The sequence below is a fragment of the Leptosomus discolor genome, chromosome 1, assembly GCF_034619465.1.
Source record: "Leptosomus discolor isolate bLepDis1 chromosome 1, bLepDis1.hap2, whole genome shotgun sequence".
Taxonomy (NCBI): domain Eukaryota; kingdom Metazoa; phylum Chordata; class Aves; order Leptosomiformes; family Leptosomidae; genus Leptosomus; species Leptosomus discolor.
This window is the reverse complement of record NC_141391.1, coordinates 163922395-163938256: the sequence shown is the minus strand read 5'-3', so window position 1 is coordinate 163938256 and position 15862 is coordinate 163922395. Positions and strand designations below refer to the sequence as shown.

The following is a 15862-nucleotide window of genomic DNA, read 5'->3' as shown; positions in this document are numbered from 1 at the left end:
GAGGGTGTCCTGGCATGAATGTCTGAAACAGGGACTTTCTGTAAAGGACACTGCTGCTCAATGTGAAACTTAAAAGAAAGAAGAAAAAAAAAAAAAAAAAAGAAAGAGAGGATGGGAGGGAAAGACAACTTCATGTACTTGAGTTAAGGTTTGAGAGCTGTGAACTTTTCAGACTTCTTGCCTGCACTGTCAAAAATTCCCTACATGGCCTTTGACAAGTCAGTTAATTATTCTGTTAAGTAGACTTTTAAACCAGTTATTTTGTGACCATTAAGACAAATTTGTAGGGTGCTTTGAAAACTGAAAGTACAGTTTGTGTTTAAATTGTCAGGTGTTCTTAATTAAATTGGAAGATTCAGGAGCTGATAGAAGGTTGCATGTTTTAGTTGGTTAGATTTAATGGGAGGAAACTAAGTTTAAAGTTTGTTCATGTATCATTTGGAGTCAGGTCCACAGAAGATAATAAATCTTTTTTTATGTATTCATCTGATGTTAGCTTTCTTTTCTTGTAGAAAGTTAAAATGCTGAAGATCTTAACTTGAATGTACTGGTACCATATGTAAATTCATTATTATATTTAATTGTTAAGTGTTTTTGGAGGGAATAACTCCTCAAGTTAAATTTAATCACTCAAATTTCAAGGTTGGCACAGTGCATAACCAGTGCTTTCCAGAAAACCAACAATTTTTTTTTTTCGGATGTTAATTTTAGGAAATTGTTTAGGTTAGATTAGAAAAATTCCAATACCCACATTATAGGTACATAAAACTATTTTATGAGGTTTTAATGCAGTCTTAACTTGTACACTTAAATTTAATTATTCCTCCTTTGAAGTGCCACACATTATCATTGGAGAGAATAAGGATTTTTTTAGTGATGCCACATGGTACTATTCCTCTAAGCAGAAATCTGCAGAGGCCCTTCCTGGGGAACGAGAGTTTTGAATAGTTGCCAATAAATTCAGTTTTCTGGACAAATAGCTTCAAGGGTAATGCCAAAAGAACAATTTTCCATTCTGAGTCTCTGAAGCTGTCTAACAAAGAGGACTTTACTGCTGACTTACACTTCTGCTTTTGGGCTAGAGCCTTCAGAAGATGAAGGAATAGGAAGTGAGAAGAGGGTGTGCCTGTGTAAAATAAATGAAAAATGAAACAAAAATGCCTGTATCCTTCAGTTTCTGTCTCAGGTGAAAATAGATTGACATTTTTCTTTGATCTTGGCCAGTGACTTACTTCTAGTAGTCTATGGCTCATACCAGTCCTTTTTATCTTAGTATAGATTGATCTAGATTTATAAAAACTGAAGATGTGGCTTGCAAATAGTTAGATAATGTTATTGCCTTTACAATGGTTCAGCAGTGTTCTGAGCCCGAAAGATCTTCATTAGGATTTTTCGCCACTCCTTCAGATCTGGGGAGAACCACACAGCTCCTTAATCCTTAGATGGAGGAAGCTCTTCCCACAGGATAACAACATTAAGTCTGCCCTTTAAGGAAACTACTCACACTACCTCAGCTGCTTTGTAATATCCAGCCGGAATGCTATCCAGCCTTGGACTTCTGCTGCTATTTATGTTTGCTGCCGCTTCTAGACTGCTGCTAGCTCATACGAAGTTTTCCTCTGTCGTGTGTCCCTGTCAAGCCTACTGACCCTAGGTATTTTTGAATAAATTCAGTTTAGAATTCACGAAAAGTAGCTATTATGGTAATGGGCAGTTTAAGCAGCACATATATCATTATGGTTTGTAGGTTTTTTCCTGATGATTATTGAATAGTGAAATAACATATTCCTCTTTAAACCCATTCAGATTTTTGGCCAGCAAATATTATTTTACATAGAGCACCTCCTCTGTATCTGAGGTCATTTCATCAATGTGTGTTACTAATCTGTTTAGTTTTCCTCGACTGTGATTGATTATTTATTGCTGTAGTTCATGAGCTTGTATCTTATTTTCAAATTTTTTTTTTTTTTTAACACTGATGTGTTACTTGACAGTTTACCACTAGAGAGAGATGTACTGACTCACAGGAATTACTTCTTCCACAAGCATTGCACCTTTACCTCTTCTCTTGGATTCATTTCACATGTTGTTGTTGCTCATCTTGGGCTGCTTTTCCTGGGTGGTAGCAACAGCCACCAGCAACCTCAGGAATACTTGTGTATGCTTTGCTTACTCGTTATTATAGCTCTGCCACCAACTACTGCTTCAGCTGGCTTCTGGAGGAGCTGTCGTCTTCTCATCGTCCTCTCTTTAACAGTATTGAGCAGTATTTTTATTTACTACCCTTTTTCTAGAGAGATAAGTTGTTCATTTTGCAGTAAGATGAGCATTGTACCTTTTTCACCTATTCTTACTTGCAGTCGAATATATTTTGACTGTGCAATAGGAGCCGCTCTTTAGACCTTACTTTAAGAATTGGTATTCTTATTAATGAGTAAGTGTCCATTTAGAATACTGTTACACATTTTTTTTTTCTAAACTATCATTTTCACATACCTACTTCTTTTGTATTTGTCTGCTGGCTTCCTCTTTTCTTATGCCTCAAACATAACTTACTTGTCATTATTTTATGTGCCTTCATCCTGCTGTTTTTTCTTCTGTTTCAAGAACTTATGATCTACTTCCAGTCAGTGCATCCAGGCTAATTTTGTAATTTTCTAAATGAAGTGCCTCACTTTCAAAACCCTGCACGTTTACCTTTTGTTTTCCTTCACGCATTTCTTCAAAGCCCTTCTTGTCTGGGATTTCTGCTGAACAATTGGATATGCTTAGCCTGCTGCTGTGATGGACTCTGCCCAGCGCTGCTGGCTCAGTCTCACCATTCCTATTTCATCCCTTTGCATCCACCAACGCTTTGTTCTGTATTACCAAAGTGTCTTGCACAGTGGGGCTCTGTTTATGATGAGGGCTTGCACAGATTATTATAAATAATGACAAATGGTTCGTTTCTGTCCAATGTTACAAGACTTTGAGTTGTTGGCAGGGGTGGATTTGTGCTGCACCCTTTTTCCTGCCCGGTTGCATAGATATTTAATATCTTGTCAAAATCTTTTCCGTTTACAGTTTGCCTTGCTCAAAAGCATTTCCTTATTTTTAAGCCTTTACAAAGATTTTGTTTGTGTTGAATCCACTGCCACTAATAACATGGCAATTGTGTCCTTAATGAGCTAGACCTTTTTTTTTCTTTGGCCATTTTAGTAAATACTAAGCATTATCTCCTTTTTTTTTTTTTTTTCTTTGAGCTAGAGAAAAACTGGTTTTGTCATGCAGTTTGCCTCTTGAAAACAAATTCCTTTGAGTTAGGTCTATTGCATTTTCCTGTTTATGTTAGTTTTTTCCCTTTTTTATGTCACTCTGGTCATTGATATTCAAAGGTATTGCTTTACCAGGGAGAGCTTTTGGTAACTATTTAATTTATCCAAAAATTCTTCCCTTATGGTGGTGATGTTGCTTTGTTTTAAGGCAACTGCATGCTGTTGTTTTATACTGCACTTGGTAGACCTTGTGCTAAATAGAAATTCACTGTATATTTAGATATTTCCTGTGAATGGTACCCAAGATGGCTGGGAAAGAAATCTAGTACTGGCAGAAAATACAACTGGAGTAAATGCTGTCTTGCTGACTATGCTGTTCCCACAACTCTGTATGTCCTTATCACATAATCACTGCTTGAAAATTTGAATTTCTTTTTCCTCTTTTAAGTCTGCTCTTCTATCTTTCAGACCTTTTCGTAACTAAATTGCACTTATTGTTGCACATTTAATTCCCCAAATGAATAGCCAAGATAACATAAACTGTATAATTTTTTTCTGCTAGACTTGCATACTTTAGCAAATTCAAATCCCTATACTTATAAGTGGCTGTCTGAAATGTTTCTCTTATTCAGGGTGGCTCTTTGTCTTCAAAGGAAACAAGTTTTATGCATTTCTTGTCATATTTGGCTTGGTAATCTAGATATTATTTTAATATTCATTTTAAAATATGAAATGGCTACAAAGGTGTGTACTTAGCCTGCTTAATTTGAAATTAAACATGCTTTTTCATTACCTTTTAAAGCTACTATTTTTTGTTAATTTTGCTGAATCTGTGTTAGTTAACTGTCAGTTTACTCTTGAAGTATCTAACCTCTATTCTGGTTCAGTTGTGCTTGGTCCTTATTTCCTTTGGGTTTTTTTTCTCTTTCTGTTGTTGGAGAGGCGGGGAGGGTTCATCCTCCTCCATGACTTTCTCAGCTTTTCACCACTCTCGTCTCCTAGAGTATGTTCTTGCACATTTAAGCCTTTGATCACTCCACCGAGTGAATGATACGCTTAGGCTTGTATGGAGCAGTGAACATGAATTTATCGCTTAGATCAAATTTCAACCCTTTTATATAGTTTTATGGTTTAGCTCAGCCTTCCTATTATGGAGGTAGGACTGAAGGGTCTTAAAAAACATGTAATCTAACAGTGTAATTTCTGGGTGCCTACATTCTTTTTAATAATCATGGGCTTTTTTTTGTTGTTCATTGTGGAATTTCGCGATCAAATCTTTTGGTCTACAGAAGAACTGCCATTCCAGGCAGGTGCAGAAATGTGTTTTGTTGTGGTGTCATGTCTCCAGCAATGGCCAGGAGCAGTTTTATCTGGAGCTGTGTAGTAAACCATGCGTGTATGGCATGCTACTTGCCTGGTTTTTTCCTCCTTTCAGCAATCGCAGCGTTAGAGTAGTCTCGTTTGTATCCCTGTGTTTAACAGGCAGTGGCATACCTATCCTTGGCGAATTTATCTAATCTGTTTTTGAACTCACTTACCTTTTGGCCAGTGCAGAGGTCTTTGGCAATGACTTTTACAGTTTACTTTTTTGTTGTGTGAAAAAAAGCAGGATTTATTTTAAACTTAAACCTGTTATTTGCTCTTCTTTCTTGGAAATGGCTAAGAATCATTCCCTTATGCACAGCATATTTGATTTTATGGATCTCAGTCCTCCTTCAGTTACCTCTTTTCTGAAATACTTAGTCTTTTCTCGTATATGGAAGCTCTTTACGTTCCTAGCTATCTCTGCACTCTGTCTGTTTATTTTTTTTCCGATCTGTTGTATTCCTTTATTAATAGGGTGACCAGAACCACGCACAATATTAAGAAGTCTTAGATACTACAGGAGTAACAGATAGACATAATGAAGATTTGGGTTTCATTATTGATTTCTTTCCCTTATAACATCTTACACTCTGGCTGTCATTTTTTGCGGTTGCAGGGACTGCATAATGTTTCTGCCCAGGATGACTACTAATACCTTCTAATGAGTAGTAAACGCTAATTTAGAGTCTGTCATCACGTATATGCATAGGTGAAGATATTTTCCCCATGTGTATCACTTTGCACTTAACATTAATTTTCATCTCTGTTTTATCATATAGTTATCCGGCATTGTGAGATGTTTTTGCAGCTTTTAACCATCAGTTTGAGATCTGACTACCTTGGATAATTTTATAAACTTCAGTAGTTTTCACAGCTTATTGTTCACTGCCTTTTTGAGAGTCTGTATAAGTACACTTCGGTAGCTTAAGTGTCTTTCTGCATAGGACCTTAGAAATTTTTGCTGGCAAACCGTTCCTTGTCAAAACTAACCGTTTATTTCTGTTCTAGTTACTTTCTCTTTTTCCTTCGGGCTGAGGGCAATAGAAGGTTCTGTTCTTCATGTAAAGTGCTTCTGTTGTACTTTGATCAGTTTAGTATGTATCGGATAGGATTTCTTTTTAAAGACATTTTTCAGTTCTTGTATTTTTTCTGTGTTTTTTTTTTTTCCCCATGCCATCCATTTTGAGCTGCAGCTTCCCTTTGTGCTTCAGCAGCCAGTGCAGCACTGCAGTTCTGACTTTTTAGTGTTTCCTAATGCAGCTTTATTAGTGTAGCATCTACTAGATCATCGATTTGTCTGTTTGCTGAAATCTTGGAATCTACATTTGTCCTTAAGTTTCTTGACTCTCAACGATAGCTGCCCAATTTTACTTCAGTGACTGTTTTCCTTTGTTATTGCTTGATTTGCTTGCCACAATACTACATCATCGTTGGCAAGAGATACCTTTTAATAACACAAGTTTAAAGTATTTTAACCTCTTTAATTCTGGGATCTGTTTTTCTGATATTATGTGCCTGTTTTTTGGAGAAATTAAATTGTTTGACAGGAAATGGAAACTGATAATTCTGTATCCTTCAGTACTGGTTATCTCTATCACCAGTCACATAAGCAAATTTTTTCATTAACCAGCATCTGCACATCAGAGTGAAGGTGCTATTTTCCTCTCCTATTTCCTAAAAATGTCTGCCCACCCTGCCCTTTTTTCGCCTCAACCCCGTTTTGCAGCAGTCTTCCGGAATCACTTATTCCTTTCTTCTGTAGCAAATAGTACAAATGTTTTTTTCGTTTTCCTCATAGCTTGTTGAAGTAAGTTGTCTCTGTATCCCACTTTCCAGGAAAGAGAATACAGCTGCCTGCTGCTTCTGTTGCCCTTTTGCCTGGATATTAAATCTGAGCCTCTGCCTAGCCTGCCAACTGTTTAATCAGAAATAGTCAGAAGGCCCTCCTTCCTAATACTGCAGCTGACTCTGAAATCCTCATTATCTTACATCTGCATTTGTGCAGTGCAATTATACAGAAGCAATTATTTTCCTAAAAGCTTGTTAATTTAAACATACAGAGGAGAGAGTATGAAAAATACACATAACGTGTAAAGTGAAGACTTGTACCTGTATAATTAATGCCACATATATTTCATTTTTTGCTTGCTTTTCTTCATAGTAACCTTCGGCTGTTGCTTTCCATTTTATTCTGTTTATGCATTCTTGACACTGGTATGCAAGAAGGGCAAAACCAAGGAGATACCTAGAAAGCAAAGCGAAGGAAAAGGGCAGAAAACAGAGAGCAAAGGAAAAACTGGTGCTTGGAAGAGAGGAAGGTAGAATGAGGCCTGAGTGTGGGTGCACTTGTGAGCAAACTGAAAGAAGCAGAAGAGATCAGCAAGAAAAGACTCTGTTGATTATACGCAGTAGAAGGAGGTAAAAAAGGTACCCCAAAACCACACCCCTATTTATTACATTTAGAGCAGTGTGCTCTCAGAAGAGTTTAGTCTTGTAGTGATGAAGGAATACAAATTACAGGGGGAAAAAAACCCTTAAAGCAAAAGAAATATAGTTAGTGGATGGTTTAGTATTTTGAACGAATCAGGCCAGCTCTGCTGCCGCTGTTGGTAGCTGTCCCCGAACTGTTCACACATCCAGGTTGGGTGTTACTTCATTTTGGTAGACAGAGAATGATGAGCTGTAGCGAGGAAGAAATGGGCTGCTAATAGCGTGGAGAGGTAGAGACAATGTATCTGGCTTTAATACTATTGATAATTTAGTTCAAGGGATGGAGTGTCTCTTCTAAATGGCACTTTTCAGTCTCTCCAGCCTATTCTAAGTGAGATATATGTGCCTTGTGGCCAGAGATGAATTGTGGAGATAGGACCTCTGAATCAATCTTTGCTGTGTGGTCTTTTTTTCCCCCTTTTTTTTCCCTTCCCTTTTTTTTTCTTTTTTAATTTAAGCCAGGAATTGATTACATGCCTGGCAATGATTACTATCCATTGGCACCTCCCATTGGGAGCACACTCCAAGTGCCAGCCTTCAGCTCTTTCAAGCAGGGGAGGTTAAGCTGGCTGCTTACTGAGCAAAAGGAATTTCTTTTCCCATGAGAGCTTGAGTGCTGTTTCCCTGGCTAAGAATGCTATAATTCCTTTACAAGTGACAAGCAGGCTGCTACCATCTGCTGGTGAATAGCTGCAGGATGGTGGAGTTTGGGTGAAAATTTGCTCATGGGCCAAAGAGAATGATTAGTGGTCATTAAGCTAAATTCACACATTTCCTGCATAAAGTTCTGTGGTTTTGTTTTGGTTTTAGAATGTTTTCTAGTTGTAGTGTACATACTCTATTTCCTTTTTGTGTTGAAACATAAATATGTAAGATAAGTGTTCTAACCAAAGCCACAAAAAGTACCGTCAGGAATTATGCATCTTTTTAGGGCACAGCAATGTTGTTTTGCAAAAGAAGACTGAGACCATCCAGAATTCTTTTAATCACTTTATTCTTTCTAGAAACACCTGGATATATTTGGAAACCACGTGGCATTACATGACGATAGTCTCTTTCAAAGATGAAGTGATAGACTCTTAAGTTGTTTCAGAACGATACAGCTTTGTAGGGTGTGTGCTTTGTTCAGTCACTCTGCGGTGTTTCAAGAAGGAAGAACTCGAAAGAAAAGAGTAGTTATTGTGTATGTGGTTCCCCCAGCTTCCCCTGAAAGAAGCAGATGGTCGGGGGTCCCAGGAGGTAGAAGAAATGGGGCCATTAGACTGTCAGTGGCTTGTGAAAAGCAGAAGCATCTGCCAGAATGGAGACTTGTTCAGCAGCAGGGGAGCCAGCAGCAGCAGATGATCTCTGCCTTGAGCAGTCAATGGTGTAGTAGTCCACTGGGGAATTGCTGTTGTGGGCGTAGCTGCAGGTAACCTTGGTAATAATCTAGTTGGTCTGGCAGACTGAAAAAAAGGGGAAATTAAGGCTTGATGCTTATGCTCTGGCATCCCACTTTTGTGGTCTAATCAGTCTGAACTACAACTATTTGAAAGTATTCCATACCCATTCTCAGCTGAGCACTACTGGCACACTTAAAATTTGTCAAAATGCCTGTCGTGTTTCTGCTGCTAGTTTCAGAATAGCAAGATGAACCACACTCAATGCAGCAAAGAGTAAGTCCAAAGACTAAATTAACATTTGGAAAAGTATCAAAAAGTTTGATAGAGGTCTCCTTGTTTTCAGTTGTATTGCACAGCACACTCTTTTAAGACATGTCTTTTTACTGTTAAGGAATACTTTACACAGCTGCAGTTCAATCTCTGCTACTGTAGTTCTTATGCTGTCACTGACTGCTCTGTACAGGACACAGTGTTCCAGGGAAGAATGACCTCTTCTGTTGCAGCGGTGTGATGGTACTTCAAAGACGAGATAAAGTGGGGAGGACAGAATGCCTCTGAGGAACAAAACTAGAAATTCATATCTGTGTTCAAAAAGAATAGTCAATTTGGGTTCTGTCCTGCTAGAATAATTAATCTCAGTCAGCCACATCGAAAAGCAAGAATAAAGCGTACAGGTGAAAAGAGCTCTGGTTCAGAGCTCCTCAAGCTGCACTTTGTGAATACTTGGCATAGGTGAACCTGGGACCGTTGCCAATACATAATATTCTTCTAGGGTTGACTTCATAGTCAGGAAAAGACATTTTCTATACATGAAACTTGATTTTACTTCAATGAGAGAGTGAATTACATTGCAGTTTGGCTAGAGGTCCATGCGTTTTGGTGTGCATTTAAATATTGGCTTAGGTTTTTTCTTTCAGTCTTTGGAAACTAGTATTTGTGTTCTGAAAGGCAAAAATAAGCTGCTTGGGTGTCTCTTTCTAGGCCTCAGGGACACTTCCCTTACATCATAAATACTGCAGTAGTTTGTCATGGTACATAATCACGGCTTAGAAGATAGACACGATTTAATAGGGAGCGCTGAAGATCAGGCTCAGGATGCTTTGGCACAACCAAAAAGAGGAGGCAGTATTCAAGACTGCAGTTGTAGATGTCATGAGAACTGACGTCTCACAAGTTTTTCTCTTAGTTGCATCTGCTTTGATTTGAAGAGGGCCACCTGGTTTATGGCTGGAGCTAGTTTTGCTTTCATCCTAATTCAGTCATTTAAATACAAACTATAGACATCTCTGCATAGCATAGAATAGTAGGAAGAGCAGTAACTGTCAGATTTTCTCAGTGGTTTTTGAAATATTGTAATCAAAACCCTTTTTACTATGCGGAGTGAGGAACTTGGCTGTGGCTGTTATCTTTGGCCACATCTATTCTGCAGACCTCCACTGCAACATGTACGTTAATCAGAGATATGAAGAAGTGCAGTCTAGCTGATGTGGCCATCTTGGCATATGAGCCTCCTTGTATGGTAAAAAAAAAAAAACACAACCACCTGTGCTTTTGTCCAGTGCCAGGTGCACTGCTGGTTTGAGCACATCTGTTCTGTGTGCTATACAGGTGTAGCTTGCTGGTAGTGTTAATGGAGCATGTGTAGTTTGACACTAGCTTTTCCAATAGGAAGAGAGCTTTTACATCATGTCGTCATCTCTCTGTGCAGTCAGTGACCAAAGGCAACTTCTCATAGCCTGAATTCAAGGTGAATTGTACCAGTTATACAAGGCCTCATTGTGACGTTGGTTGTGTTTTATCAGCAAACCCAAAATTCCTGTGTTTCTTAAGTACGACTCAAAAGTTATTAGGTCATCTTTTCTTTTTCTGCCAGTAGTTTGTGTTTTAATTTTTAAATAGTATCAGCCTCTCAGCCTTTGGTGGATTCCACCAGATGTGGCTTGCTTTCTTTTTAGAAGGGAAAAATGTCAGTCTGTCAGAAATCAGCTTTCATCAGAATCTTAGATTAGTTAATGAAAATCACTTACTGTATACATTCAAGAAATATAAAATTGCTGTCTGAATGAGATGCACTATAGGCCTAGTTCCGTAGGTCATTCCTTAAGTCATTCAGGATGAAGTAAACGGGTGAGTGGCTTTCATTCTGCTGCATTCACATCTGTCTGATTATGTGGTTAAATACGTCATTGACCATTTGAGATAACAGGATTTAACTAATGAAAATTGAATGTGGTCATCAGATGAGTCTTAACTACTTGGAAAATAAAGGTATGAGCATCTATGTAGCACTACAAGTGTTTCTTTTGGAGGTGTGCCATTTCTGTGATGGTGAAGTATTTCCCCTTGCTGGCATCTTCTCCTGCTCCAGATAAACCTTTTCTCATCACCTGGGATAAAAAAATGTTCAACTTGGCCTTGATCTCCTTGGGCTGCTGGTGATAATGAGAATGATGTAACCAAATTACTTTTACGCTAATGGTGTCTTCTAAATTATTCTTTGTCATGCCAATTCTCATTTTAAAACTACTGTAGATTCAAAAAAGCTCTTTCTCTCCAGCTGCAACACTGATGTCGCTGTCAGGTACTGAAACATGGGCCAGTGAAATGGATTTGAGAAGTGTTTCAAGTTCTTTCTGAATGGTTGGTTTGAAAACTTGGTAACTCTTGCCTGGTTAGCACAGCTGAAAAGTTTGTTGAGAGAGCTTATGTTGGTGCCTGTTCAAAAGGCCTTTGTTTGTATGGTGCGGAAAGATACAGTCAAACATCATGATAATGGAGAAATTTGTGCTGGAATGTGGTTAATAAAATTCCCAGGAAAATAGAGATATTTGGAAAGACGATTGCAGTCTTCATTGCCATTTCTTGATTTCCCTTTCAGAAATGTTCCCATTGCCAGGAACCAGGAGCCACCTTAGGCTGCTACAACAAAGGCTGCTCCTTCCGATACCATTACCCATGTGCCATCGATGCAGGTAAGAACAAATAACTTTCTAACTAAAGTTTCTTATGAAACTAAATAATTCCAAGGTATTCACACATTTATTTGGTCTCAGTCTTTCACCTACTATGAAGGTACAGTAATATAAATGGTGAGAAACGACATCAGATAAACAGTGTACAATAACACGTTGGGACAAGATGGAGCTTGTGATGAAAAATAATCTACCTGAAAGTGCAGAAGCAGCATGATTTGGGGGAATAAAACTACAGTGACTGAAATTTGGCTGCAGTATGAGAACTGACCACTCTTTTCTTGCAAAAAATAGAAACCTTTGTTAACAGGGTGCAAGGAACCAGAAAAGCATTTCCTCTTTCAGGGTTATGCTCCTATGGATAGTCACGGTAACGATTTCAAGGGCAAAGTGTTTGTAGAATTGTGAGTAACCATTTGCAGCACAGCCTTCCTTTTCCCTCCTTAGAAGCATTTCAGCCAGTTTCTTGAGTAGGTCCGATTTTCATCATTGGACAAGCTAATGGTTTGGATGGTATTATCTCCAGCTGTGTGCCTAGGGTTGTGAGGTGGCATTATGTGTACAGCAGTGAAAGCTTTTCATGGAGGTAGACTTTATTCTTGGGTAAAAAAGATCCCAACTCAGATTAATAATGTCCTACTATTCCAGTCCTCTGTAACTCACTTCTGTCATACAAAACTTAGTCTGATAACAAGCAAATAAGGATTCAAGATTACAACTCTTGACTGGCAGATAAATGCAAGCTTCCTGTTTGTTATCCCACTTCCACAGCAGCGCACTTGTTTCATCACCTATTTTATGCTGTTTTTCAAATGTTAACAGTATTTGAAGTAGATATGCTCATTTCTGGCTGCATTGCACCTCTACCTGTGAAATCCCACCCTATTGGAGCACCGCATTTTATTCTAATAGAAATGTTTTTACTGAAATTAATATTGCAGTGGAATACTACTAGTACCACAGTATAGATTGAGGATCCTTGATTTTACATGAAATACAATGTTAAAGAACTATTATTCAGTTTTCAAAAATCATACACTCAAAAAAAATGACAGAAATAAGGGTGTCTATGTAAGTTTAATTTTGGTCTCTTATGACTGCATCTTATAAGATGGTAATCACCTAATTAAAGACTAACATCTTTTTCCATAAAGCCCTACCTCAGCCTGTAGGGTGAAAGGGTGCTCATTCATCAGCATATGTTGTCCTCGCTGATTCTGTACTTTACTTACTGCATATGATTCCATCTCTGTTCTGAACATAGAACTGTGAAATTTTCTGTGATGTTTGTCTGTCATGCCAACGAGTTTCATGAACATTAATGAACTTTTTTTTGATAGTATACTTGAGAGACAGAATCATCAGATTTGTGTTCTTACTGTGTTTAGTAATTTGTTTCTGGTTTGTGACCTGCCCTTTTCAATACCATGAAAAAAAACCCAAAATAAATGATAATGAATGTTCCCAGTAGTTTGAGGTGCTTAATTTGAATTCTTGTGTTAGTATGTAGCGTTTTCTATGTTCTAAATACGTGTGTCAAAATTAAGGTATTGTCCTTTTTCTTCAGATATACCTTCCTCATTAACTCTGCTCCACTTCAGCAAATCCGGTAGGATCCTCCAGATGACAAATATACTGAACAGTCATGACTGATTCCCAAGAGCAGTTCTGTGTCATGCATGGAAGAGGCAGTGTCGTGTACAAAAACTAGTATATAATCATACTATTTAGTCCATATTAAATGTAATATAATATGTCTACCCTATAATATGTAGAAGTGGGCTACATTAAATTTTACTTTTCCTTGCATTTGTCTTGACTTGGCAACCTTTGAGGGTTTTTTTAGAGTAGCTTTTTGTGTCCAAGTTCCAAGGCTATGCTTGCTTCATTTTGTTTTAATTTTGTTACGAGGCATCGTGTTTTCATATGGCCATCTGTCAGAGTGCACCATTCCAAGCAAATTTCCCTTCTTTGAGTAATACGGCAATAATAAATGGCAAGAGCTGCATGGAGATGGAATACTTGGACTCTGAGTTTCACAAACATATTTAAATAATAGCAGAGGAGTTGGTAAAACTGGTGAATCTCTGGTTTCACTCCAGGAAGAGTATGATTTAGTAAGAACAAGGACTTCTCTTTGTTTCTTTATACGTCTTCCTTTCTATTTCTTCCTCTTCAGTCTGTATGTGTCTGATATGTTCTACACTCTGGTTCTTCATACCAGCCACAGGCTCTTTATCTGGTTGGTCTCTGGTTCCCCTTCTCAAATTTCTTATTCCAGTCTCTTTGTAAGACCCAATTCTGCCTACTCCTTTCTAACTTTTCCTTTGTCCAGTTTTCCAGCTGTCTTTCTGGCTCCTTCCTCTCTGCTCTTACATCACCTCCTCTCCTTTCTTGCTTCTGGCTCCATTTTTCCTCTCTGGGCTTTTTACTCCCATTTGGTTCTCCTAACTTAGCTCCTTGTCGCACTTAACCCTTCTAGTCCCCATTTGTTGTGTATTGCCCTTGATCTTATCTCTTTCACCTTTCTGTGCCTTATCCCACTAGTTCTTGGTCTCCAGTCTTCTGGCTGAATCAATCCTGATTCAGTCTCAGCCTCATGCTGGCACTCATTCTTAACTCCCTGCTTCTAACTTCTACTAGTACTGGTCTCATCATCCTGCTAGCCTCCGCTCTTTCTCCAGATCCAGATTGCCTTTCTCAGTGATGTTTTCACTTCTGCTGCCTTCTGGATTAGTGCTTCCTATTTTTGCAGTTTTGAAACGATCACCTTCCTTCAGGCTGTCCGAGCCTTAGAAATGTTCCCTGACAGCTTCAGTGCTTTTGGGTCTGGTGGCTAAATCTAAGACCAGAGGTTCATTTACAGGAAAGGCCTGCTCACCCCTAAACAGAAGTATATTTGTTGGAATTTTCGAAGGACCTAGCTACTAAGATCTAAGAAGCCTCTCCTGAGGATGTGCAGATTAAAATCACCATTCCTCCTTTCAGAGTTAATTTGCTGATTTTTGTGGTAAGCTGGCAAGGGCATGCCTTCACTAAAATTCAGGTCCTGCTGAAAATCAGGGTATGTTAGAGCTTTTCAGAGAAAATTTGCTGGGATGTTTAACGTGGGCAGAATAACTTTTTTCCAAGAAAGAGTTTTAAGGAGATTGTTGGACTGCTTTAGCTGAAGTTTCCAACCAAAACAAATAAAAGAGCCCAACTTGAAGTAGATTCTCAGCATTCAAAATTTCAGCCTGATGGTATGACAGTAAAATACCTTGTTTGCAGTTGGTTTTATCTGTGGGTGTAATCAAGCTGTCTTAATCTGTAGCTACTTTTTCAATAAATCTGTATGAAAGAAATAAGCCAGCTATATAGAATAGGACTTGATTTTCATTTATGCTCAAGCAGAAAATGTAGGTTTCCTTGAGGAGCAAATCAGCATTCTTTTCTCTTTCCTCAGTCTGCGCTCTGCCTATAAAACCTTTTTATTGGTTATGCAGCGCTGCTGTCTTTCCTGTAGTGAATCAGATACAGATATTTCTCAAGTTCCTTGAGCTCTGTGGTAGTTTTCATTTGAAGTCAACCATCCTGCTTTGAAAGATGGTGCCACCTTGCTTTATTGAGGATCTGTGACAGATCCATTCTGAATCCTCAGAAGTTTGTGTTGACATTTACAAGGGTTCTCAGGCTTTTCATAAAGGAAAAGGTATGACTGGTTTTGTATCTTTGAAAAAAAAATCTGGAAACACTTGCTGGGGTGGTTTTTAAGGTATGTCAAGTCATAAACACTTGGTGTTCGAGTTACTGTAGCGTCCCTGAAAGTGACCATGCCTTAGTTGAGATGAAGTATGCATGTCGTACTCCTAGGCAGTTGCACTGTGAGCTGAAGTGTGTTTTTTACCTTTGCATTGGTGTCAGTTAGACATTAGTACCCTGTCAGTTACTGTGCCTCATTTGAAAGGCAGTACATTTTTGGTAAAGGTCACGAGGGTGGAATATCTCAAAACAGCTTCAGTGACTTGCAGCGCTGAAGGCTGGCCCTGCGGTGTGACCTGGGCTCTGGCTTCTGTGCCAGTGGTGGGTTTCCAGGCCCACCCTGGTGAGGAACCAGGTTTTGCACTGCTGTTGCTAATTGGCTGCTGTGCAAGGCACGTGGCTTCATAAGCTGCCAGTTGGTACATTTGTATGCTTTTATGTAGCCTAATTCAGCCTTCCTTTTAATCTTCTTTCATAGAAAGTAATCTTTGGCAATACAGGGTGCAAGAGAGCTGAACTCTTAGTCATTTGCATAAAAATCAAGATCAGTAGTGCCACTTAAGTAATTTTTATATGGAAATGACTGTGGTTAACACTGTCTGTGTTTGGCGTTCATCTGTCCAAATTTATGAAGAGCCTCCGATGTCTCAAGATAACT

The 15862-nt window shown here is 38.6% G+C and overlaps 1 protein-coding gene across 1 annotated transcript in view; it reads left to right on the top strand.

Annotated features, from left to right (window-relative positions):
- Positions 1-15862, top strand: part of TCF20 (transcription factor 20) — a 38857-nt gene that overhangs the window by 17391 nt on the left and 5604 nt on the right. The window contains exon 2 of the mRNA XM_009959785.2: positions 11370-11463. Within this exon, the coding sequence (XP_009958087.2) occupies positions 11370-11463 (94 nt within the window). The remainder of the gene's footprint in view (positions 1-11369; positions 11464-15862) is intronic.